Raw genomic sequence first — 27757 nt, 5'->3', positions numbered from 1 at the left:
AATTTTTTTTTTCCGTTTGTGGAACCCTTAATAATCAAACTTCTATCTGTGGAACCCCGATTTCATAAATTAAGTTCATTAGGTGAATGTACAAACTAATTATTAAACTAACATGAAAGACTGCTAATTATGAAAAACTACTAAAAGACAATTATACATTTATTAACCAATAAAGTGCGATTTCAATTTCGAAATATTTAATAGTAGGAATAAAATTTTTTCGTATCTTAAATTAGGTTTGTAATCCGACAGTTGAATTAGCAAGCTGAATCTAATCTAGGCATAGATTTGTTTTCAGTCTAAAAATGAATGAAATAGGTCGTTGAAATGAAAACTAAAAGGAACTTAAGTTGAAATTAGTTGTTAGGGAATTGAATGTAGGGTTTAGAGGTCCAGATGAGGAGTTAGGAAAGCACATTTCTTTATAACCGACTTTAGTTTTGATTTGAAGATCGCAATGGGACATACTAATTCAAATTAGTCCATCAATAAGTTGTTTGTATTTATTTTTTCATGAGTATGTGCCTTTTCTTTTGTCAATTTACTTTAAATAATTCAGTAAAGACATCCGAAATATTAAGTAAATAATGATTGTAATAATGATGATGTAAATAATGATGATGTAAATAATGATTAAGTAAATAATGATTAATGTACCGAAATATAATTATAGGTTTCAAAAATGTTATAAAGTTCAAAGTCTCGGTACCCCTTTAAATCTTCTACGGAACCATAAGGTTCCGCGGAACACCATTAGGGAGCAGCAACTTTAGCCCATCGAAGAAAATCGTGATCGCTCTAAACATTTTCCTCGATCATCATGCAGACATAAGTTACGGTCATATCAAGCGAATTTCTAATCTACGTGGTTTTTAAAAAGCGCTTTAAGGTGTAAATTTTTAATTTTCGTTTTCCAAAAGCCCTGACAGGTGCTGCTTTTGTATTGGGTGTTTTTAAAAAATGCTTAATTTTCCCTTTTCGAAAATAAGATTTTTTTCTTGACCATGTCGATTTTCGCCACGTATTATGCAAAAGCGTGGTTTTCACATCGTTTTCACAGTTCATTCAAACATAATGCATTTCCGCTTTCCGTCGGTCCGTAGCGTATGAAAACGCCTATCATTTTACATGTTTGATGAAATGCTTACGGGTCCGCACGTACGTTTACTGAACTGGATTTGGTGAGATTCTTGCACTCTCATGTGGAACTCTGCTGCAATTTGCAAGATATTCTCACTTTCAAGCTTTCATTTACCACCCTCTGAAATCGAAACCGAAAAATCTCTCGATTGTTTTTTAATGGCTAATATAATCAAGAGAAGAGTTCTTTGTCAGAAACTAGTTATTTTATCATGATCATGAAAAGTCTTTGATAACTAGTTTGCATTTTGTAAATATTTTTAGCTCTTAAAAAAAGATTTCTAGTACTTACAAAGTATTTAAAAAGTGCTTATTTTTTGGTGAAAGATTTGTCTACCAACCTTGATCTAATAAACAAAAGAACAAATCGCACATAGAAAACTGGAAATTTACACAAAAAGAAAATTTATACAAACCTGTAAGTCAGCTTGTCTTTACCTATTAAATAGTAAATCGCATGCATGCATTGTGAGGGAAAGAAAAAGCAATATTTAAGTTTAATGATTTTTAATTCATTAAACTTGTTCAGTGTATATCTTCTAGAAATAATTAATCAAGTCTTATAAAAACGCAGTAAAAACTTATGCCACCTCTTCTATGTTACTCACACTATGTTACTTCTATGTTACTCACTTGCACCATGCACATATTCGTTATTTTAATTAAAAGTGTTGTGAACATATTAATAAATTTTTATTTCATTTTGTGATTTGAAATGCTTAGTAAAACTTTGCTTATGCTTTTTGTTATCTTTTCAATTTACGCAGGACAATTTGTGGCCCTTAATTTTTGGACAGGGAAGTTAGGGTGTAAGATGAGCTGTCGAATGTGGAGTAACATAATTCTGGAAAAAAAATTTCCTCTTGTTTCATAAATTAAGATGTCCAAGTAACTTTTATTTATCAATCATGGTTCTAAAAAAAATTTAGTTTTGTTCTACTTGCAATGAAAATATTTTTTTTTTTTTATTTTTTAAAAGATTTTGATGCCACTTGTCAACTTTTGATGCATGTTTCTTTTGCTAGCTTTCTTTTCATCTCAAAACTGCAAACTGCAACACAAACATTTTCTCTGAAACTACTTCTCCAATAAACTTTAATTTTGTTGAACGCATTTTTTATATTCAATGAAAAATTTCTGGAGTGATATAACCTATAGAAAATCACTAAAGATAATTGAATTAATATTTTGAAAAACACCCTCGCGTGCGCGTTAAATTAATGAAAAGCGTATACTAATTACTAAAAAACAGCGATCATTAATCTAGTGAGGGATCTTAAGTGTAAAAATCTTAAAATGTGCCTCTTTATTTTAATTTTTAAAATCAACTGAAATAAAATTTGCAGTAAAAAAAATCAATCAGGTTTAACCATTTGACTCAGATAGAACATTGGTTTCCCTTTTATACATTTTTTTCTGACAATCTAATTACAAGCAAAAATATATTTTGGTATTTTTTAATTATAACATATCAGTCTAATGGTTACTAAAAAAATCTCTTACTTTATCGGAATTATATTTGTGCTAAAAAATACAATCTGAAAAAGTAGTTTAAAATTTTTTATCCTTGATATTCAAAAATTTATCAAAAATTGATTTTAAAATTATATTTTAATGATGAATAACTGTTTCTCTTCGATCTGAATAACTGCGAAGAAACGAAAATTTGAAAAATTGTTTGGACATGAGCCATCCGACATTTCATGCTGTATTTCATAATCATAAATTGTTAAAATGCTAAATATGATATTTTCACTCATTTTGATCTAAATAAATACAAAATTTTATGAAAAATGTGTTTAATAAAAATTCTGCGTCATTGCTAAATTTTAAAGAAAGTAGTAATATGAGACACGAAACTAAGAAATAGTTTATTTTTTATACTTAAATATTACAGATTTTTATTTTGTTACTAAACATTTAGTTGAATTATGATGGAAATTAAAATGTAAAATAAGTGTATAAATCATTTCCAATGAGCAAGAAAATGTGATGGGCTGATTCTTACTTTTTTTAGCAATTATTTAGCGTGTACAAATAACAAAGTTGAAACATTTTACACCGATGACTTTTTTAATTTTCATCAATTCTTCGATGCATAATCTGAAGTTGAAAATGGTTAAAGGATTTTAAGATCTTCATCAATGAATAATGAACGGTATTTACTTTTAGCAATGTTTATTACGAATTAGCAATAGGTGGGTGACGCATATTCATAAACTGAAATTATTAATAATGATTTTATAATAAACGCTAAAAAATTTAGCACCCCAGGCACTAAATATATTTATGACCAAAAACAAGTTCAGCTGATTTCTGACCAGGAAATTGGACTTGGCATTCAAATATTAGCCTATCGTAGAAAACAATTAATGAAACTTTTTGATACCTACGCCACCAAAAAAAAGTTATTAAAAAAATATTAACTAAACTAGAAGGCCTGGATAGCTTTGTTGGTGGGGCACTGGACCCATATCCAAGAGAGTTCGATCCCCAACGACCCAAGACTCCCCGTGTATTAAACGGTGACTGATGCCCGTTAAATCTGTTGAGTCACAAAGTCCTCCATGTTCCCATAACAAATCTGGGGGTACTGATCCAGGAGTTTCCTTGTCTTCTGGATTGGCTCAAAATTTCAAGGCTACGGAGTTGAACATTAGTAGTCGTAAACCCCAAAACTGGGTCGACTGTTCCTCGACAGTTATAAAATAAAATAACTCAATTAAAGAGAGCAGCGAAAACAGTTTCTTAATAAATTTTTTGTTAACTAAAAATCCAAAACTTTTCAAGGGAAATTTCAAGTTTAACAACGCAAAGTTAGCCCATAACAGTAAGCCTATATTTGGCATCAAAAACTTTAATTTCAAGAACGTTAGTTTTTGTAAAAATAAAAAAAATTAGAAGAAAATATTTTTAAAAAAACATTGCTCCAAAATCTTTGGTTAGCCGCCTCGCCAATAAAAAGTAATGGCCAAAACGTTACTCAAGCATCAGTTTTAATTTGGCCCCAGTTTTGCAGTACATTTGAAAAAACAACGTAAAAAGTGGCTTCGCAACTATTTTTCTTTGTATTGCTATAAACGCTAAAATAGAATTTTCGAAAATTGATAAAAACAAAATTTATTTTTGAAAATATTTCGTTGCAATATGTAGCGTATCATGCAAAGATGCCAAATATAACTCAATTTTGATTTTTTTTTTCTTTTGCACTTCAGAGTTGGGTTAAAATTTGCTTCAATAAGAACATGCACCGAGGGTTGGTTTAACATTGGGATGTCTGGATTTTTAAGTATTGGTCCTAGAAGGACTTCCATTATTGAAACAAGATTCCTTTCTATCTAGGACCAATATTCAAAATTATAGACACCCCAATATTTAACCAACATTATAAGCCTATAAGGGACCTAGATAGAAATGATATTACAAAGCTTAAACACTTCAAACTCAGTTCAATATCGGAAGCTATTCTAAGCAGGGTATCTGCGCACCTGGAAAATCTTGAAAGTCATGGATTTCAGTATTGAACCAAATTTGTCCTGAAATGTCGTGATTTTTAACTATTTTTCTTTTAAAAAAAAATAATGGATTTAGGTCGCCGAAAAATCTTATTTTTAAAAGGGAATTTACACCCCTCCCCCTCCAATTTCAAGAAGTTCCGAATATCTAAATTTGTATCAAAATCCCCATTCATAGTTATATCTTATTAAAATATAAAATGTTTTTATCCTGTTCTTTAAAAATTATGGTGTTCTTTCAAAAAATGAAAGAAAATACATTATTTCTAGAGTGAATTTATCTTTTAAATTTGTGTGATTTCAAAATTTTTGTTATTTTTTATTTTATCAATTTAAAATTCTAGCTAAAACAATATTTAGTGGTTGCTCTTTGTGATATTCTCCCCATTCAGCTCTTTATTCAAATTAAGTAATCTTTTTAAAAAGGAGTCATCTCGATTTACTTTTTAAAAAATATAAAGAAATCTTAGATGAAAAATCATCTGCTGGAGGGTCTCTACTACTGGGGACATAACTGTAGAAATTTTTCCTTAAACGTAATTGCATAGTTAAATTTAATTATCATTTTAATTTATAATTTGTTAAACACGACAAGAAGAAAAATCAATATCGCTAAGAATAATTGAGCAAAACATTTTTTTAACCTGTGAAATAAAAATCAAGAAACTAAACTGGAAGATAAGTTTAAAACGGAAGATAAGTTTAAGGATAAAAACTTTTTACTTTACAAATAAAAATTGCACTAAAACATAAACAGAGGAACATTGTTTGAGCCAGCAGTGACTGCTAGTTTTCATCTCCAACCCAGTTTGTAGTTTGCAGAGTCTGCTTATTGGTTTGGCAAACTGCTACACTCATTGACTTCAGGAAAAATAGACATCTTCTTTGGCTCCATGGTCAACCTATCAAACATTGTTTTGCTAGTGTGAGGGAAATTCGTGTTTTGTCTATCTACGAATTAAAGAGTACCAAAATAATTAGTGCAAATTAATAAGTGTAGATCATCGTGGAATGAAGTGTTTGATACCTAACCATCACATTATTGTTTAACACTACATATGTTAGACATTTTTATTAAAGATTTAAATGTTTGCAACTCGTTTCATTTATGAGCATGGTAGCTAGGTTGAGATATTGATATTTTTTTTTTTACAAACTAATATAACTTTATTGGGAACAAAAACAAACACATAAATACAAAGAATATATATTCGTCGTCAAGAGGAAAATCCTGTCCAGGCGACAAAGAAAAGTAATACAATAAATTTAATTTAGAAAAAAGGGGGGGATATTACAATTATGAATTATTTTGCTCATCACAAGACCTCATATATTGTTGAACACTGTAATAATAGAAAAAAAACATGAAACTATATAAAAAAATTCATTATCCATGTACATTAAAGCATAATAATATTTGTAACTTTAACATAAAATTATTTTTATAAACTTTTCGAAATGAAAAAAAGAATGAACAACCTTATTTAATAATTGTGTTTTTTGTTCTCTCTGCCCCTTATCTCTTGTGAAGCAAAACGATATTTTCGAATTTTATTATTACCATACCTGCCAAGTGTTTTGCTTTACTCCTGTATTTTACGACTATAACCTGTAAACCCATATATTCTAAAATTTCTCGGTATTTTCTGAAAGTTTTTTAAAAAAATTTTACCCAATAAAATATCCGCTGATGGCAAAAATACTTCTCTTATTCCTCAACAGATAGTGCTATTGCTAGCACTGCAGTACGTTGAGTGTTAATAGTTTAAGAAGGTTTAAGTACTCCTTGTAGTCAGGCTAATTGTTGGACGTTTTTGTGGTTTTCCTCTCTATGTAATGCAAATGCGGGTTAGTTCCTTCAAAAAGTTCTCCACGAAGGCAAATTTTGCCCAGTTCTTGATTGATCTAGGAGTTCCAATGTCTTCTAGATTGGGTTCAAAATGACAAGGATACAGAGTTGAACATTAGAAGCCGTAAACTTAAAATTGGATTGGCTGTTTAACAAAATAATTTATAAATAATGGTTTAAAAAATCATCTTTAGATTAAGATTTATATACATATCATTTTGCTAAATGCAAGTTCTTATATTATTTTCAATTTTAAATCTCTCTTTTTGACTTACATGATTATGCATGATGTATCAAAACTTTACTCGTAGCCTAATAAATGTCGATAGTAAAATATCTGTTATTTTATTTGTTCAATGTTGTCAGGTATGTATTACATTCATGTGATTGATCATTGTTTTGAAAGTATATACAATTTATTTTTCAGCTGCTGTCAGTTCCTTGGCTTAGTTTGGCACTCACTGTGAGGAGTTTCTCCCAAATATTTTAGTCCTTCTTTCTGCAGAGGAGCCTCCTGGATTGTGATGATGAAGTGAGAGACAGAGCAACCTACTATTTAAATATCCTAAATCAGAAGCAAAAAGGAATTTACTCCCAATTCATATTAAATGGTACATCTCTTTTCTTTATTTAATTTATAAATAAAGCTTTGAAATTTATATTTGCAATAGTTTAGTGGAAGTAGGTATGAAGTGATGTTTTAAGAAAAGCTTAATTTCTTAGTGCAGAATCAACTATGCCAGAAATGGTTTCCAAATAGTAAATATGTACAGTTTCCTAATTATCCAGGGTTTCCACTTCACAGGGGAAATACAGGGAATTTTAAAATCACCTGAAATAACAGGGAATTTTATTTTTTTATCTACAATTTTGGAAAATACAGGGAAGTTAGTTTCTTTTCGTCTCTGACAAAATGGTGACCCACTCAATGCATAATCTGTGAGATAGGATGATATTCCAACTATACTAAACTATTTCATTTACTATAGCATTATTTAAATATGTTCATCTGTTCCTTTTTTTATCTTAGTTTTTCCAGCAATTAAAACTAGCATAGTTAAGACTAATATAGCTCACACAAGAGCACAGTAATTGCATTTCCTTTTATGATATTGTCTATAATGCATGGTGCATAGCGTTTTTTTAAAAGTTCTTAAAGGTGCTTATTTAAGATTTTCGTTTTTTTAAAAGCAATTAAAACTGCTTTTTTCATGAGGTAATTTTAAAAAGTGCTTAACTTTCCCTTCTCGAAGATTTTTTTCTTCTTTACCATGTTGCTTTTCGCTGCGTATTATGTAAAAGCTTGGTTTTCACATTGTTCTATTCAACGTTTTCACAATTCATTCAGCCACAATTCGTTTCGGCATGCTGTTTGTCCGTAGCGTATAATAGCACCCATCATGATGACATATTTGATGAAATACTTGGGGGTCTGCATGTGCGTCTACTGAGCTGAATTAGTTGAGATTCTTGCACTCTCATGTACAACTCTGTTGCATTTTCTCAAGATATTCTCAATTTCAGGCGTCATTTTCCACCCTCTGATGAAATGAAAAATCTCTCAATCTTTTTATGGTGGCTAATATAATCAAAAAAAGAGTTCTTTGTCAGAAACTGGTTATTATGATCATGTAAAGTCTTTGAAAATTCTTTTGCATATAGTGCTTAAAAATATTTTTTGAGTGCTTAAAAGAAGTACTTTAAAGATGCTTATTTTTTGATGGGAGATTTGGCTACGCATCCTACAATGTGCACAGAGAATTTTTTTCTTCCCAGATTTGAGTGGAAACCCTTTTAAAGTTTTGAAATTTATATTAGCAATAGTTTAGAGAAAAAAGATTTGAATATACAAGGTTATATTTTGAAAAAGCACAATTGTTTAGTTTAAAGATGGTTCCCAAAAATGGTTTCTAATGTGAACAGTTACCTACTAATGCTATATTGTTTCAAGCTGATGTTACTAAATCCACGTAAATGCTGTTTGTCTTCTTTCACTAACACATGAAGTACACATCTGTACAGTTTCTATTAAAAAGAAATTAATCTTAAATACAAAAGTATGGTTGAAAGCAATAGATAGGGTAAAAGTTAACTGTTGGTTCTTCCCCTGTTAAATAAGTCACATTAAGGTTTCAGTTCATTTAAACTAACAATGTGGGGATTTGTAGTTTAATGGTTAGGCTATCCACTTTCAGCAGTTGTGGGGGGGGGGGTCAAGTTTCAGATGGGCATTTGATTTTTATCTCTAGATTTCTGTTCTGAGATCCATTTGGTATATTTTATTCAGTTTATATAATATTTTAATTTAAATTATTTAAAAAAAATTTAAAATTCCAAAAGCAAAAAAAAAACTAAGTATTTAATATGTGGATTTTTTTTTTAAATTGTCGTCTAAAATTTTTTGATAAACTAACTGAATTTTTTTAAATTTTATAATAAATAATTTAAATTTTTATTAAATTTAATTATGAAAATGTAGACAAAAGTATGTTGGACTAGTTTTTAAAAAAAGGGAAACTATTTATTACATAACTAGAAAATCATTCTATTAAAAATACAAAATTTATTTCGAATGCATTCTGATTATTTGAAATTCAATGGATTATAGTTAAGTAATAAATAGTCCTTTTTATCTTTTTTAAACAAGCGTGATAATATAGTTTTGTTTAGATTTTCATAATTAAGTTTAATGAGAACTTAAATTTATTATAAATTTAAAAAAATTTAGTTATTAAAACATATTTATTACAACTTTTTTAAAGAAATATAATCCTTAGGTTTTTAATTAAAAATATTGAACATCGATTCATTTTTTTTGTTCTTATAAATTTTAAGTTTTTAAAAAAATTATTTAAATTCAAAAATAACTTATAAATTGAATAAAATATTGTAAAAAAATATCCACTTGCGAAATGATAGTTGATAAATTCTTTCTCCTCAGCTGTGATACAAACCCCCGACCTCTCTTGTATAACTTGAACAGACTAGCATTTACACTACAAACCATAATGAGATGGAAAGTTTGTTAGCTTAAGATTAACTGAAACTATGATGAGGCATATTTTAACCTAGGGGCAGAGCTGGCAGCTAATTTTTACCCTGTCTAAGATTTTCAACTCTGCTCTTTAAATGTTTCACATGATTACAATAGCTCCCTTTAATTTCTCATCAACGCATTTTTTTTAAGGTTTGTCAATTGCTATAGTTGGTTTGGAAAAATCTTTGCATCAGTACACATTTAGAACCTTCAGAATTGCCCTTCGATATCAAAAGTGTGCCCATGGCTACTCAACCTTTGATAGAAGATAAGAGAGCTGGTAAGTTTCTTTCAAATGGAATTTAAGTGTATTTATTATGTGTATGCAGGGTATCTGAGCACCTGGAAAGTCATGAGAAATCATGGAAACTCATAAAGTACGTTATTGAACAAAATTTGTCATGAAACTATTTTTTTACAAAAAATCATCTAAAGTCATGGTTTTTGGTCACCAAAAAAATCTAGTTTTTGAAATGGAATTTACCCCTACCCTTCTCCAATTTTTATGGTGCTGTGAATATCTGAATTTGTAACAAAATCCCTACAAACAGTCATATTTTATTAAATTATGAAATGTTTTCATCATGTTCTTTGAAAATTATGGCGTTTTTTTTTTTAAAAAAAAAAACAGAGATGATTGTGCTCCGGAAAAATCCGTATTTTCGGATTTTTCGATAAATGCGATCCTGAAGTTTCCGGAAATCCAAGGTTCAAAAGTTTCAAGAAATTATTGATCACATTTATGCATAAAAAAAATTTATGTTTTATTTAGAAATATTAGAACTCGAATTTATAATTGGCATCACTTTCATTTGTAAGTATTCTTTCGGGTAGAATAATAAATGTGATTATAGATAAAAGTAAACTTATTCATTTAAATTATGCTGCATATAATTTATTTAGAATTTCATGTTTTGAAAATAACAATGATTTAAACGTATTAAGACGTTAATTTTTTGAAATATGTAATTAATGACTTAATTGGAGAAATTTTCAGGATTTTTGAGTTGAGCTTTTAATTACCCCTTAAAATATGAAAGAAAAAACATCATTTCTAGAGCGAATTATCTTTTTAACTTCTGTGATTTCAGAATTCTTGTTATTATTACTTTTTTTATGTTATCAATTCAAAATTCTAACTGAAGTAAGCCAGTCATTGACGATTTTTTTTTATTCCGAGATGAGAGCAGAAAAATTATGAGTCCTTTCTTTCCGATGAACAAGAAAAGTATCTTTAGAATATAATTCTGCAGAAAAAAAAGAAATATATATATTTGCTTTTTATATTTTTTTCAGCTATTTTATTGTTTCAACACTTTCAATTATCTGTTTTATTAAATTTGAAATCTATAAATATGAAGATGCAGAGCATAACAGTTTTGGCTATACCTATAATTTCAAAGAATGTTATTGTAATGCTTTTTTAAATTTATTGCTGCTTTTTTTTTCGGAGAAAATAGTAACTTGGTTAAGTCATGAAAAACTCTTCCAATTAGTCATGGACAGCCATGAATTTGAAAGTCTAAAATGTTGCAGATATCCTGTGTATGTAAGTATGATTATTTGATATTGTTGATTTGTTATTTTCAGATGTTCCCATCATTGGGAAGTCCAAAGATAAAGTTGCTGTTTCACGTCAAGATATATTTGCAGGTGATGTATTTATCCTTATCTTTATTTATTTTAACACTATTTTTTAAAGGTCTTGCTCCAAGAAAAATAAAGCCACAGTATAAGTGCCTTAAATTTTATACTGCATGTGAAACATTCTCCGGTTAATCCGACATTTGTGCCCTTCTCCTTTATTGAATTATTATTTCCACTGCAAGTGATGCTGAAAAAGTTAGTTAATTTGTTTTTCAATAACAATTAATAATTCTGCATACAGCTTGATGCTTATTTTGGCAGCCTACTGCTTCGTAGGAAATAGCTGTCTAATTTGTTTTCCAGATAAAAATTGTGTTTTTCTAGAGCGTCTGGAGTGCATGGTTTCTAAGCTCAATTTAAAGCATATGCCAGTGCACCGGTATAGCAGCTATTATCTTTGATGCATCGGAGCTCTGATTAAGCGGCCAACATGAAAAGACGCACGCCATGTAGCGTTATAAGGGTTTAACTTTTATTTTTTCTGTTTTTATTGTACTTTTTAACGGAACATTTCTGGTAACCAATTGATTTATCATGATTTTGTTTAATGTATATTGATATATGTATGCTATGGTATATATGCTATGGACAATTTGAAACTTGAGAAATAATAAAAAATGACATTTTTGAAATCTCGTTGAAAAGTGGTAATAACTGCTTAAAAGTCATTTAGATTTACGATAACACCAGAAAAAACTCGTGAAAAAGCAATTATTTAAAATCACGTGGAAAAGCGTAGAAATAACTATTTGAAAAAAATCCGTCATTTTAACGATAAAGCTTACAAAGAAAGTGTAGTGAAATAAGATTATTTGAATGCGTGATTCAACTTCAGGATTAATAATATTATCACATTAAAAATTTCAATATTTTTAAAACTTTGTGAAAATACGTTGTTATAACTGCCGAATAATCCAGAGATAATCGATGAAATCGACAGAAGTAAATCGCGTCAAAAAATGATTAATCAAATATGCGATAGATAACTGACTAGACAAAAAATTGTATTAAACGTTTCGGGATTTTAAAAAATTTAACGATATAGGTAGAGTTGTAACTGACGAAAGAAGGATCGAAACGTCACTTGGATTTACGATGTAAAAAAAAATTTTTTTTTAAAAAGCTAGTTTAGAAATGATTACTAAAATTTAAAGTTCGTGTATACTCTTACTATCGTGTTAAAAATATTGGGTTTCTTTTAGCAATTACAAAAATTGTAATTGTTTATCTTTTATTCACATAAAGGTCCATGTAAGTCTTAATTATTGCAATCTGTTAACATATATAAAAGAAATTCTAATTGCAACTTATTTCATATATTAAATACATTGCTTACATTTCTGTTCTAATTTTATATATAATTTTTAAAAATAATTATCAAACATCTAAGTGACAACATCTAAAGACAATTCTTTTTTTTTTACAAGATTACAAATTTCTGGTATGTTGGGAAAATATGTCGTTTGCGGAAAACGAAACCTAAGATAAAAGCTTTTGAAATTTAAAAAGCATTAAAAAATATCAAGTCTCCAAAATTTTCAATTCAAACCGTTACAGAGTGGGACACTGCTAACTTATTGATTCCAATGCATGTGATGTTCGTGAATCTTAAAATTTCTAGCTTTATGGTATGTTTAAAACAAACATTTTCATCATTTTTTATTTTTTTAAAATACTCTTGAAAAAAATATGTTGATTTTTTTTAAAATTTTTTTCATGTTTTTTTCTGGTTATGAGTATTGTTTTTTAAAAGAAAACTTTAATATGTAAGAAAAATATTATGAAAGAAATGAATATCTATTAATGTCCATCAATTAATGTCCATCTTCACTACTGGTGTATAAATAGAGGCCCTGATTTTTGTAAAATTTTAGGGGTTCAAAAATTCGATATATACAATTTGATATATGGTATTTTAATTATTCTACTCTTGTGTGTTTCTTTAAAAGACAGCACCTTAGAGCGTCCCTTTTATTAATAAGTACTGTTCACATGACTTAGACCTAGTCATATTTAGTTAGTTTTGATGATTGTTACATTTGTGTTTGGTGCAGCATGACCAATTCTAATTCTTCTGTCATTAAGTTTTACATATATTGTAATCCATAAAAAAATAGTTGGTATTATCGCCTATATGGGCGTTTATTTTATTTTAACAATTTTTTAATTTTTATTTTCTCCTTTATTGAATGCATTGTATCATATTTCATACATTCAATGCTTTGTGTTACTTTCATTTCATAAGTAAGGGGAAAATTTTCTTGTGGAGTATGATTAAAAATATACACTAAGTGCAAGTGCAGAAAAAAAATTCCATACTTTTTAACTATTAAAATTCTTTTATGAGTCTGGACTTTTCAACTTTATTCGATGTTCAATCTTTTTTTCATGTTCAAAAGGTAGTTTTCAAGTGTTTACTGTAATCAACTTGAAGAAAATAGTGAATGAACTATGAAGTATTCGATATAATCACTTTACTATTCCACAAATGTGCAGGAAGTGCCTGACTGCATCAGAGATGTATAAAAAATGTGTTTTGTTTCAAAAAGTTAGTTTTCAGTTCATACATCATTTAATCCCTCTTCTAAAAACAAAAATGGTTTATATTTCTCAGAAAATATTTGTTTATACAATGATATTTATTAAATTTTTATTATTGTTGTTTTTTGTTATTGAATTGGCAGATGATAAATTAGTTGGATTATACAAAGTCTTTTTTTAGAGTATCGAAGTTTTGCCATCAGCGATTTACCTGAGTGTTTTTAATTTTGCGTTAAAAAGCAAGTTGTTTTGTGTACTTATATTGCAACTTATAATGTCTTTCAGTACTTGGAACATTAAGTAACACACTAAAGTACTTAGTTAAAGATTGTGATCCAAATAGTGGGGAACAAGATGATGAAGAAGGCTATGAAGATGAATATGTAGTGAGTATTCTTATTTATCTTAAAACGATGGCTCAAGGAATGACTCTATAACAGTTGTGTACAGTCCGCAAAAAAAAAAACGAATCACCCTGAATAACTTTCGTTCTAATGATCGGATTTTCACGAACTAAGTGTCAATCTTAATGGTTCCTGGGGGTGACCTCAAATATGCTAATTAATTAGTGCTAACTATTAATTAAGTTATGAAATCAGACACAAAAACGTACTTTCTCTGAATAAACATGCATTTTTTTTTTGCATATTTGGATTTCTTATCTTCAAAATATAGGGGGTAGCCGCAATCTGGGAAATGTGGTCCCGATAGTTTGGTCAGGAGAGCGATTCAAAGTTCGTACCCCTTAATGTTAATTTCGCTTTTTGCGTTTTCAGTCATATTTTCAAAACTAATGAAGCAATTCAAAAAAAAATTGCACCCACTCATAAAACTCATTTACCCAAAGCAAACTTCATGCAAAAAATAATTTTTAATAATTTTTTATTATTTTTTATTATTTAATTAAAGTGAGGATGAAAAAATATTGAATTATAAGGTATGAATTTTTTTATACCATATTAATCTACATATTTTTCAATTGAAAAATCTAAAGTTTCAACTGTTTTTATTTATTAGAAGCTGAGAAAAATTAAAATTAATTATTTTTAAAAAAATAATTTGGCGACAATAAAGAAATAACTGATTGGGGCGATTAATATTAAAATGTGATAAACTTGGGAGGAACTTGACTTCGCGCGCGTAGCGTAAAATTTCATTCATATTTTTTTCGCTAATAATCGTTTGCTAATCTTTTTATTTTTATTTCTTTCACACTATGAAATACGATGTTTCTTTTTTAGTCATTTAATAATTTATTTCCAATTTAGTAAAGAATTTTGAATAAAAAACACTTTATTCAACAAATGTCTAGTTTTAAAAAAAGCGTGCTTCTGATAGAATACACCAGATTGTGCTTATTTAATGTGATTATTTTTTATTTTTCTTATTTTTTTTTTCAATAACTGATACAATTTCAATAATATACATACGTATGCATAGATTTGGAATAATATATTTATCAATTTCTTGAATATATATTTTATAAATATTAATAAAAATACGTAGTCAACATTTTTAAACATCTCTCACAACATCGCAAATTTCTCAACATCTTATAGGGTAAACTAAACAATTAAGAAACACTTAAGCTTAGCTTGCCTTTAAAAAAAATTCATAAAAATTTCAAAATTTGTAATTTTAGCTAAATGATGGTGTCGACATATTTGTTATTAAATGCAAATTATGTAAAAAAAAGTTAGATAACTTACATAATATTGTTTTAAGATTTTGGTGGTTTAAATAATAAGTAGTAAGATGACCAAGTGAAGGAACAGTTCTTACCAGTGAATAAACACTAAATTTTCCAGTGAATGAACACTTAATTTTGAGAATGTTTGATGCTCGTTAGGAATCCATAGGCCACACAAATGTATAAAAAAACAATATTTTTCTTGGAATTACGACATATAACCATAGTTAATGTGGAAAATATTACTTTTTTTTTCAGTCATGGAATGGAAAGTAAAATATGTTTGAATACATAATTTTAAAAAAATGTTTTTCATTTTTTTCTCACAGTTTAATAGTCCGTTCTAAATTATGAATGTTTATCATTGTGTAATCCGATGATGTTTTTATTATTATTATAATTCGATCATTTTTTTGTTTACTCTTTTCCCCATATTTTTTAAGCTTTTTTTTAAAAATCTTTTTAAGTATTTTTTTTCTCTTCGTCATGAGTAATTTATTTCTTTTTCTTTTGATTTAACCTTCCTCTTTTTTCCAAATTTTGGGTCAATGTAAATGTATCTCCGAAATTTCTTTTGATTTTCCAGAATTCCTCACTGGATAATAAATGAGAAAAAGGAGTTTCGAAGTTTGAGTAAAACCCATCTCTCATTGACTTATATCTAGTAGTTACATATAAAACCAATTGTTTTTGCAACTAACAATGCCTCAAGCGGACTTATCTCAAAATCAGTTTTCAAGATACTTTCATTATTAATGTTAGTTGTCTCAGCTTCAGAGCCAAAATTTGACTATGCAATTGTTCTTTTTGAAATAAATTCTTCAATATTGAAGAAAGCACAGGCTATTGGATATTTGGGAGATTAAACTTTTCTGTCAATGTTCCTTTAAAAATTTGCAACATAACTTGTGAGATTTCCTTCTCAAGCTTCTGAAGAAATAGCGCATCGTTACTCTCAAAGCATGTGTTTTGTTGATAAGTTGTCTTGCTCATTAACTCTTGGTGTCTGTTTTGCATGCATTTGTTACAGTCAACGTTTTCTACATCGAATGGAAAAATAACGCATTTCATAAAAGCATTTTAACTTCATCAGTTGATGCCTCAAATCTTATTTAAAAATGGATGTAAAATTTTCTAGACATATTGTTTTACAATTCTTTTGTTTTCAAGATCTAACGAGAGATTTCCATGAATTAGGTAGAAAACTAAACCAGAAAATTTGTTTTGAGGAACAAAACTTGCTTAGTATCAAATTGATATGAGATTCATACCTATCCAGAAGAAGCAAAATATGGAATTTGATTGCATTTTTAATTAGCCATGGGTAGAAACATTTGCAATACATTTGTAAAATGTTGCTGCGGTCATCGTTTCATTTCATGAATAGCTTTTTCCAATGAAATATGTAGCAGGGACTGATTCTGTAATATCTCAACGAATTCTTCTGTAAGGAAAAACTACCAATGGAGGTACTTTTTCCTTCCTAGGTACTTTAGAATATAAATCCTTATAATTTTTAAGGCCGAAGATTTTTTCCGTTTAAGGGCAGTATTTAACTCTTGTTTCATTCGCATTGTAAATGCAATCACTTTATAAAAGGAAGCCAGGGCTACTTCCCTCCTAAAGATTCTTCTGAAGTTCTTAAAACCAGTATTTCGAATATTATTCTCTAAGGGAAGTTTTGCCTTTTGAAATTATCTTCGCATTGCACTGAGTTATCGGTGGATGTGGCCTTAAAAAAAACTTCGTCCATTTTTCACCTAGATAATTGTCTTTAAATGGATTTTTCCTACCAGTTCCCGTTAGGACATTAAAGACGGCAATAAGATAATAATTTAGCTAATTACTGGCACAAAATCCTGCAAAGAAATTTTCCATTCAAGCTTTTATTATTATATTTAGTTGTTATATTTAGTTAATAAACATAGTTATTAAGGTGTCTAAGGTATAATGTAATAACTAATCACTACATTTATAAAGATAAATAATAAATTAATTATTATTATAATTCTTTAAATAAATTTAGCAATTAAATTTGCATATTTAAATGAAATTGTTATAGTAACTATTCATACAGCATTTAACTGAATTTTAGGAGTCCTCTATGTCGCTGAACTACTAATTATCCATGTAAAATCATATTTCACACATACTATTCATTCACTGGGAAATCTATTCTCAGTGAAGGAACACGCCTGTTCCTTCACTGGTTAGAAGTTGTTGTTTTTTTTTTAACATAATTTTGATTTATAATATGACAAAAGGTACAAGAAAATTCAAATTTTCATTTATTTTCATTAACTTGAAAAAATCCCAGTAAAGGAACACTTGTTTATTCATTGGTTTTTCATCGTTCGGTAATCTAGTTAATAAACACCCCCTAATCTCAGTACTTGCTTATGTTATGATGTTTAAAATAAATAAAACGTAACTTCAATGACCATATTTTGAATTCTTTTTTTCACAATGAGAAAAAAAAGCATTATTATATGCAAGTAATTGTAGTTTAAACGGATAACAACAAACACTGACCTTATAATTTTGTCAAAGAAACAAGGCGTTGAACAGATACTAACAAATTCAAAACTTTTTCCAGAGAAGACTCAAAGACCAGGTAACTAAATGCATTGTTAGATGACTTCCTATTGTTAGGTAGTAAGCTACTGTTACCAATCAATCTAAATTAAAACGTTTAAAATCTTATTTCTAAGAAATATCTATGAAATGCTCCTTCATTTGTTGGTTTACCCTATATCATCCTAATCTTAAAAGAAATTTCTGTAAGTGTATCGCAGAACTATTTTACCAACTATTTAATTAAATTTTAACGTTTTAAAAATCTTATTCTTTACCATTTTACGTTTATTATTTCTTCATTAATATACTAAAAACTGTTTTTAGAACTTTAATTTAGATTTTCTTTAATTTAGGTTTTCTTTTTAAATTATAGTCAAGTTTTTTTTTAAGGAATTATTGTCAGCTAGCTAAGAATAATACCTTGTTAAGAAATTAAAAACATTTAGCTGTTTAAAATTATTTAAGGCAAAACAGCTGATTATTTACTTAGCATACTATTTTTTTTTGAAAAAAGAATATAAATTATTGATTGTCTTTTTTGTTTTGTTTCTTGTGACTTCAACTTAGATTATCTAAAATAGTGCTGATGTTTTATAAGTCACTACAAAGAGGATAAAGATACCGAACAGCTGTGGAATACGTAGCCAATTTTTTTAGTGTCTTAAAATATCTCAGTATCTTAAATGTCGTCCTACTATCTTGGTTGTGAAATTAAATTTTTAATTATCTGACCACGTGTGATTCACTAATTATTTCATTACATCTTTCACTCTTTATGATACCAAGTAGATTTTTTTTCTGATAATATACTAAACTATTTTGTTTAATTTTTTACTTTAGCATGATTTCCAAGATATTATTGTAGTATAATTTATTATCAGGAAAATGCCTTATTTTGTTAAGCAGGAAATATTAAAAATTGAAATTTGTAAGGATTCCGAAGCTGTGCCAATTTTAGAGGCATCTGATTTTTAAAAAAAGTACTATAGAAAACACACAATTTCCGAACTTATTTTAATAAAAAAAAATTTTAAAAAAACGTGGCAAGTAGCCTAACATACTTTTTACAGAAACTGTGAAAACTAATTTTTCCTACATTTCGTCAAAAGAGGATAAGAATGATATTGCTCCAAGGGACCTACTCAATAATTTTGCTATTTTCAGAATGAAATCTGTTTGATCGAAACATATTATTCCTTGAAAATTAAAACGAGGGAAAAATTAACTTTTATTATTAATCTAAGCTTATTCCATTTATTTAATGATAGCGGTATTAAGGTTAAGGATATGCGCTGGAAGCTCCGTTTATTATTATACTATAAATGCATTAAATCATGTAGCTTGAATAATTTATTTTAAGTAAATTATTTAATAATTTTAAGCAAATAAGTGTGCAAAATTAAACTCGATCGAAATACTCCGAAAGTATACCCTGAAATATATGTAGAATAAACTTTGGAATCGATATATAAAAAATACCTTTTCAAACAACTTCGAGTAGGACGGAAACGCTTTTTTTTAAAAAAGTTGTCCTTGTAACTATTTAATTTCGATTCCTGGTACTAGGGGACATTCCATTTTCACATTCGACTTTTGAAATTTCAATTGTAAACGGAATTTTTTATGACCTTAAATTAAAATGTTAAGGCTTGCAGCAAAAAAAAAAAAAAACACTTTTTTTTTACTGCATTGATTTTTTTACAAAGTAGTGAATTATTATTTTTTCAATCTAAGAACCAGTGCCTATAACATATGTAAAACTTATTTTAATATCAAGTGAAATAATATATATGTTGTGTAACTAAATGGATAATCCCAAGAAACTGAATCGAAAATATAAAAACTTCATTGATTTAAAAAATTAATAGATGATAATAAAAATAGACATGTTTTGAGCGTCCAATAATAAAAGTCACAAGTTATCCAAGCCTGACAAGTCTTGAGAATGGGCGATTATATTTGAAATCTCGAAACATGTCGGCTTTTACTTCCCTCTTCATATGTTTTGAAGCCATTTGAGTTTTTATCGTCAATTATACTGCTTTAAATTTGGATCTTGATCATTATTTTGATAAGGATTTTACACTCGTTAAAGTAAACATATGCATTTTAATATTTTATCAGGATTCATGTGGTCTTTAAAAACGTACGAACATCAATATTGTAAAAGTTATATTTAACTTAAAAATTAACATTTTGACACCAGATATTTTGAGTTAATGAAATTAAATATTTTATCTTTTAAGTTTTTGTGCCCCCATTTCAGTTTCTTAAGGATCTTACGAGCTCTGTTTAAAAAGAGAGCATCAGATATATATAAGAAAACAAAAATAACCATAGTAGCAGTATTTGGTGGTAAATGTAGCTTATCGTAAATGAAGAATATGCTGTGCGACATTTTATGGTGAATTTGTGAACGTATAAGTTTCAGAATGTATCGAAACATGAGGATGCTATTTGCTAATCATCTTTATCCAAAGAAAACGATGTAACCTAAATATCTAGTAGAATGAAGCGATTTTTTAAACAATGAATCCTACAATATGCAACATATTATTTCAATATCTTATTCTTAAACATAGCATATTTCAATCTTTTTAAAATGCCACTAAGCATTCAGCAATTCCTTGAGTTATAGAAAAAAGAAATATCGTAAATTATAGAAAACCTTGTGAATGTGCATTAGAATTATTATACAATTTACATTTTATTTTTCAAGCACTTTTTTTTTTCCTTCAAACTTTCTTGCCTAGAAGACTCGATTAAAGCTGTAAAAATGATTATCCCTAAAATTTTGTATATAGCTATAATAAGTTATGCTCATTTGATTTTAGTATAAAATCCTCGAATAAATATAGTAAAAACAGTGTAATCTAAATAATATCAGATAAAAAGTTCATGTATTTAAATTCTAAAAACTATCATAAATAATTTATAAATCGATTCAAATTTACTTTTCAAAGGAGATTAAAATAATTTTTTTTTTTGCTTTTTGGACAGAAATCCCCTAAAAAAATTGTTTATTGCCAAGAAACTTCGAGACATTTTCTATTAACAATAAATTAAACCTCTCCGAGCAATCACTGAACATTATTTCAATTTTTTTACTATCAAAGTTTGGTTGCGTAGCAACCTAGTAAAACTAAGCACTCCTCTTTTGAATTAGTCAATGGGTTATCTTAAAATATTTATTTGCGCAGGCGACTTTTTTTGGCGGTTCTCTGGACTATCGCCAAATATATAAACCTTTATTGCGGCCCAATTTACGACCCAATTTTTTAAAAATTTTGTCTACCCCCCCTAATTCAAGTGTCTAGATTCCAAATATGTAAAAAAAAATATATGTTTATTCAGAGAAAGTACGTTTTTGTGTCTGATTTCGTAACTTAATTAATAGTTAGCACTAATTAATTAACATATTTGAGGTCACCCCCAGAAACCATTAAGATTGACACTTAGTTCGTGAAAATCCGATCATTAGAACGAAAGTTATTCAGGGTGATTCGTTTTTTTTTTTTGCGGACTGTACATTCCTTTTTGCTGCAATGATGGTGTGTGTATGAATTTTCTATGGGGTGTCTGAACAATATATATCTATGCACATAAGTTAAAAATGAACAGAAAATATGGAAAATATTAAAGATTAATGAAAAGTAAAGAAGAAAAAATAATGGAATAAATTTTTAAAAAAAATTTTTCAATCTAAATTTTATAGGAATGAATTGGTTATGAGTCTTATTAATATTGGATGAGCTATTTGTTTCGAATCTCGCGCCTAATTTGACTGATTTTTTGAAGAAAAAATAATGAATAAAGATATCGCTTCATCAGCTCACACGATTATGTCCGCAAAAATAGCAAATAGCCTCCTTTTTTAGGATATAATTGTGAGAGCTGATGAGGAGACTATATCCTTTTTGTTTTCCGGCTATTAAATATATATATATATATATATATTTAAATATTTTATTGTAATAATTTCTCCTCTTCTCTTTTCATCAATCTTTAATATTTTCCCTGTTTTCTCTATATTTTGAACTTATTTTATGAGTTCTATATAATTGCAGCTTATGCGCAGCAAATAAAACTTATTAGTTTTCTTAATTTCCGTTTTTTTCTTTCTTTTTATCATTTTGTCTTTATTGGGCTATTTATACATATGTATAGATGTTTAAAAGATAAAAATGCGAAGAAAAATATGTTTTAAGAAAGAAAACATTATTAAATAAATTTTAAAAAGAAATTAAAAGCCAGAAAATAAAATAATGAAAAGATATAATTTTGTCATCAGCTCACATAATTATATCCCTAAATGACAGTATTTTATTGTATTTAATATAGCCAAAGAAAAACAAAACTTTCTTGTCTTGTTATTGTAATTCATCTCCAAGTAGAATTTATCGTCAGTTGAAATGTTGACAATTGATTAAACTAGATGAGGTGCGGGGGTGATTGTCATCTAGATATACTCCAGATTTCAGGGTTTTTCGTATCATCCCCCCAGGTCTAAACACTAGGAGCAGGACATGTGATTTTTTCAGGGAATTTTCGCATATCTGAAACCCATTGATTTTGAGAAACTTGTATTGGCCATAAGTTTTCCTGGTGGGAGTGCTAGTTTTGTTATAAGTTTTGTTAAAGCAGCGTATGCTCTAACAATTTTGTGAAGTGAGCCTATGTTTTGAGGCGAAATTTCTTTCTAGATTAAGAAGTTGTGAAAGCTTGTTTTAGCCATGTTTTTTTCCTGGGTGGGATATGACATCCGTCGTTGAACAGCCAACCCAATTTTAAGTTTAAGACTACTAATGTTCAATGTAATTTTGAACCAATCCAGAAGACAAGGAAACTCCTGGATCAGTACCCCCAGAGGTTTTGAATTGTTATGGGAACATGGAGGATTTTGTGACTTGACAGATTTAACGTGCGTCAGTCACCATTTACTACATGGGGAGTTTTCGGCAGGTGGGGATTGAACCCACGACCTTTTGGACATGGACCCAGTGCCCTACCAACCAGGTTATCCCGGCTAGGTGGGATATTGAAATTTTTTGTTGTGCCAACAATTTTCTACAATTTTGGGCAACATTTTATAGTTTTTATGTAGTAAATTAGCTAAACTTTATTTTGGCCATAATTTTTTTATATTTTTGGTTGGGCTAACAAGACTGTTAGGATAACTATTTCCTACAATGGATGGATATTTGAAAGCATTATTCCAAAATTTTAAAGCAAAAGTTATCTTACTCTTATTTTTTCTATAACCTAATTTTGGTTGATGGGATAATGAAAATTTCCGTTGGGATGACAATTTTGTTCAATGAGGTAATTTCTGGAGGTGAAATTAAAACTTGCGTTTTCTAGGTGAAAATTAAGGTAAATTTTGCGTTGATTGTTCTTAGAGTCCTGCAGTGGACTGATCGTAAGGACTTGGTTCCCAGTAGAACACCGAAGTCAAGCATCACTGGCGGCGGTCAGTAAGTGGGTGGTTGACCACTTTAATCAGTCTGCGTAGGGACCGAGGGTGTGCGGTATTGGTACTCGTTAAACTGTTCTAACGTAAAGTGCTCGACTTTGCGTGCAGGTCGTTGGGCAACCGAAGCGGGGGTGCCATCTCCTCTGCAGAGGATCAAAATTGTGATAGCTTGTCTTCGGATCATCCTCGGAAATGTTTCCCAGACCGTCGCCTATAGCCCATTGGCAGCTCCAGTGTGACGTAAATGAACTGAATTCTACGTCTTACAAAAAACAAATTATGACAATCAACGCTTATAAAAAATTGTAACGATTAAGAGAGAAAAAACTATCATAGTTTTCCCTAAATATTAAGTAAATTAAATTAATAGAAATTATTAAATGGCTGGAAAAAAGTAAGAAGAATATGCAAATACTTTACTTGATTTTCGTCTATATTTATTAAGCATTTTTGAGCAAATTATCAACGTTTCATGTTAGCTTACATAACATACTAAAAAACAGTACGATTAAAAAAAAAGTTTACATTTATTGAAGTAGATAGAAACAAAAAATTACAAGTAAAGAATTAAAAAAAAGAAAAAAAAACAATTCTAAGAATCTCAGTTTTTCATATTACCACAATTTCAGGAAAAACTAGCCATAAAAGATTAAAATTCTAGTATAAACAGTTAAAAAAACAGCGTCATTATATAAACAGACATAATAAAAAAATTAAGGAAAAAGAAAAAATGGAACAAAATAATTCTTAATTTTTAAAACAAAACTTAAAAGTAAAAAATTTTAGAAAAAAGCGATGATAGAAAAAGTTTATCAAAAATAAGACCTAAAAAATGAGCTTGAATAAAATCGCCGTTGAAAGTAGTAATTTAGAATTTAATTCTAATAAAAAAAAATTTATAATTCTCTAAAGAAACCTTAATCACTGTAAATCTCGCTTTTTCGTATTACCGCAAGTGGGGAGGATTAAAAAAAGAATAGTCGTCATTAAATTTTTTTTATGTAATCTTGTAACGTTTACGAATGAAGTTGATAGAGCGTTGAACTAGGGCTCGAAATACCGCCCGTCCTCGGCAGTCAAAAATTCCCAGCGGACAACGAATTACTCGAATCCGACGTCCGCGTGGACGGCCATTTTCCCGTTAATGTTCGTGACACATTTTCAAATTTTATTATCTTGGAAGAGTCTAGCGCCTCACTTCTAAAATGACCCTCTAATCTAGAAATCCCGTTAATTCCTTCGTCAGACCAAATGCACATGCTCACGTAATCGGTAAACAAAAGAAAAGTTGCTTGTGATTGTGCATTTGTACTTCTAACGATGAGCTTACAAAAAAACACAATACGTACTGGTCTTAAGCAAAAAGCGTTAAACGCAATCATGAATATCTACCTAAATGGAAAACCGATTTCAGATTTCTGTGCAGAAACCCCTGTAAATCATTGGAGAGTAATAAATAAGAGAAAATTATATTTTTATTTATTTAGAAGCTACGGGTTAGTTTCAAAGGAGGACGGGTACATTATCGGACAAGCCGTCCTCGGGGACGGGTAAAATTTCTGAGTTTTTTCGAGCCCTGAACCCATGTCCAAGTGATCGTGAATTCGATTCCTAACCACCAAAGGCTCCCCGTACAGTAAATGGTGACTAGTGCACGTTAAATCTGACGGGTCACAGAATCCTCCATGTTTCCTTAACAAATCATACTTCTAGAGGAACTGAATTGGAAATATAGTTCTCTGGTTCAGGTCAAAATTATGATCAGTAGATGTATGAATGGATCCACCCTTCAAACGGGCTTCGACGTGTGTGTGTCTGAAGTCGCATTCTTGATCATAGATGGCTCCCTGTGCTTTAAAATTCATTTAGTTTCACCCAGCAGGCTTTCTGGTATACGCACTTTGAATTAGATACAAAACCAACAAGATAGCTTGGAATGAAAATTTCGGAGAAAATAGCATCTCTCTCGCGTTATTACAAGAAGTCGAAATCATTGGTTTTGGAGCACATGACGCAATTTTGGTGAAAAAAAGCTCCAGGGGCAGGCATTCGTTCCATCGCCATATTTTATATATTCAGTTTCCCTATGGCTGGTGGCGACTGATCCTTATGTTTAGAGGGCTAACTTAGATTGACAGAGGTATGGAAAAAAATTGAACGCATATAGCAGTTTTGTAATGAAATTTTTCTTCGAACAATTTAATAATAGTGACTACATATTCATATGTGTTGCAAATTTATTATTATTTTAAAAGGCTGATATTTTATTCATATCTTATTGATTACTTTGCATTTTATAGGACAGGATGTTGTCTTTATAATGGAGAGTAGTATTTTGGGATTCATCATAGATCTGGTAAGAATTATACTCTACAACTTCAATATATTTTCGGACCGTTCAATTATAACGAAAGCATCTAAAGTCAGAAAGGGGTTTGCTCACTTTTTCGGGCAGAGTTTCAGAAAGATTATGAGCGATGTCTTATAAAGAAAATTGAAATTATTTCATGCTCAAATTTACTAATATAGCATAACTTACATATGTTATGAATATTTCAAATGCATCTTGTATTTGTATAATGTGTAAATTTGGTTTAAAGGTGCGACAAGTAAGCCCCCTGACAGTTCCTACACTCTTCAGATTTCTAACTCTGTCCCTAATTATGAGCATCGTTAACATGCGGCACTAAAATCCCATTATTTTTATAGTTTGTACTCCAGGAGTTGGCACTTGGTTCCGCCTTCTTCGCGTGGTATCCGGCGATACTAATTCGCTTTTTTTTTTTGGGAGAGGGTTGTAAACAAACCTGAAAAAGTTTGCTATTTGGCGATAATATGACAAAAATATTTCTTTCGCAATCTTTATGTGCATTTTTTTCACATTAATATTTCATAAATTTGATGATATTTCTCTCTTTCGAGTGAATAGTTTGACCTTTTTGATATAATAGCAAAGTACAATAATAACGTATAATAGCAGAGGATAAAGCGAATTAAGTGACTGAAAAAGAATTCGATGTTTGCGTTTGGGCACGCTTTAAGGTTCGTTTCAATTTCAAGCTCGGTAATGTTTCTCCTCTTACTCCCACCCGAAAATTAACTCTCCATCCGAGGAGGTAGAACTAAGCGCCAACTCCTGGTGAACGAACTGTAGTTCGGATCACAAGTTTACTACAATCGACTTTCGTTGTAGTGAAAATTTTCATTGGGATGACAATTTTTTTAATGGGTGAGTTTTAGAGGTAAAATAGAAACTTACTGCTTCTTGGTATAAAAATTAAGGTAAACTTAGCTTTGATTGTTTTTGGAATCCTTAGTGGTCTGATCGTAAAGACACGGGTCCCAGTAGAACACCGAAGTCAAGCATCTCTGGCTGCGGTCACTAGGTGACCACTTTGATCAGCCTGCTTAGGGACTGAGGGGGCACGGTACCGGTTCTCGTTAAACTGTTCTACCGAAGAGTGCACGACTTCACGTGCAGGTCGTTGAGCTACCAAATCAGGGGAGTCACCCTCTCTGCAGGGGATCAAAATTGCGATGGCACGTCTTCGGATCATTCTCAGGGATGTTTCCCAGACCGTCGCCAATAGCCCATTATGCAGCTCTAGTGCAGCGTTTAATAAGTACCTACCTTGTTTTTGGATTATTCCTATAATTTTCTATAATGGGAAAACATTTGAGCGCGAAATTCAAAATTGAAGTTTCTAAATAATAAATTGGCTGAAATTTGTTTTAGTTAAAACTAATTTTGCAGATGTTTTTGTAATTGTTGTTTTTATAATTTTGTCGCTAACAAATATTTACGTTAATGTTATGATTTCGATGAAGGGACAAATGCGTAGAGGTGAAATTTCAACGCGTAGTTTATTGATCAGGAATCAGTTAAAGCATGTTTTGACCATAACTTTTTTATTTGATAATTTTGCAAAATTCAAGTTTTAGTTTCTATGCTATAAAATAGCTAAAGTTTTCCTTACTTTTGTTGGATGAGATTCCGTTACTTTTTGGTGCTAACGTGTGTTAACGAATTTGTACAATGCGCTGACATTTGGAGGCAAAATTCTAGCTTGCGATTTTTAGAACATAAGTTAGCTATAACTTGTTTTGCTTAGCTGACAAACTTAGGTTATCGTAGACTTGTCATAAAAGTGCTCATGTAATCTAATTCTTACAGTATTTGTTTTCAAACATATAAATTATACCAGTAGACGAATATTAATTATGCAAATCAACGGTACTAAATTTATTAATCATTTTTTTATTTAAAATCCTTTTGAAATAATAATTA

General features: G+C 29.5%; 1 protein-coding gene across 1 annotated transcript in view; it reads left to right on the top strand.

Annotated features, from left to right (window-relative positions):
• Nucleotides 1-27757, top strand: part of LOC147809925 (coatomer subunit gamma-1-like) — a 104529-nt gene that overhangs the window by 31719 nt on the left and 45053 nt on the right. Inside the window, exons 4-8 of the mRNA XM_087164665.1 lie at nucleotides 6932-7115; nucleotides 9692-9821; nucleotides 11132-11194; nucleotides 14015-14115; nucleotides 25770-25825. Of these exons, the coding sequence (XP_087020791.1) occupies nucleotides 9785-9821; nucleotides 11132-11194; nucleotides 14015-14115; nucleotides 25770-25790 (222 nt within the window). The 5' untranslated portion in view covers nucleotides 6932-7115; nucleotides 9692-9784 and the 3' untranslated portion in view covers nucleotides 25791-25825. The remainder of the gene's footprint in view (nucleotides 1-6931; nucleotides 7116-9691; nucleotides 9822-11131; nucleotides 11195-14014; nucleotides 14116-25769; nucleotides 25826-27757) is intronic.

Source organism: Parasteatoda tepidariorum, chromosome 5, assembly GCF_982258835.1.
Source record: "Parasteatoda tepidariorum strain Cologne lab strain chromosome 5, Ptep-v5.0, whole genome shotgun sequence".
In the NCBI taxonomy this organism is placed as follows: Eukaryota; Metazoa; Arthropoda; class Arachnida; order Araneae; family Theridiidae; genus Parasteatoda; species Parasteatoda tepidariorum.
This window is presented reverse-complemented; position numbering and strand designations above follow the sequence as displayed.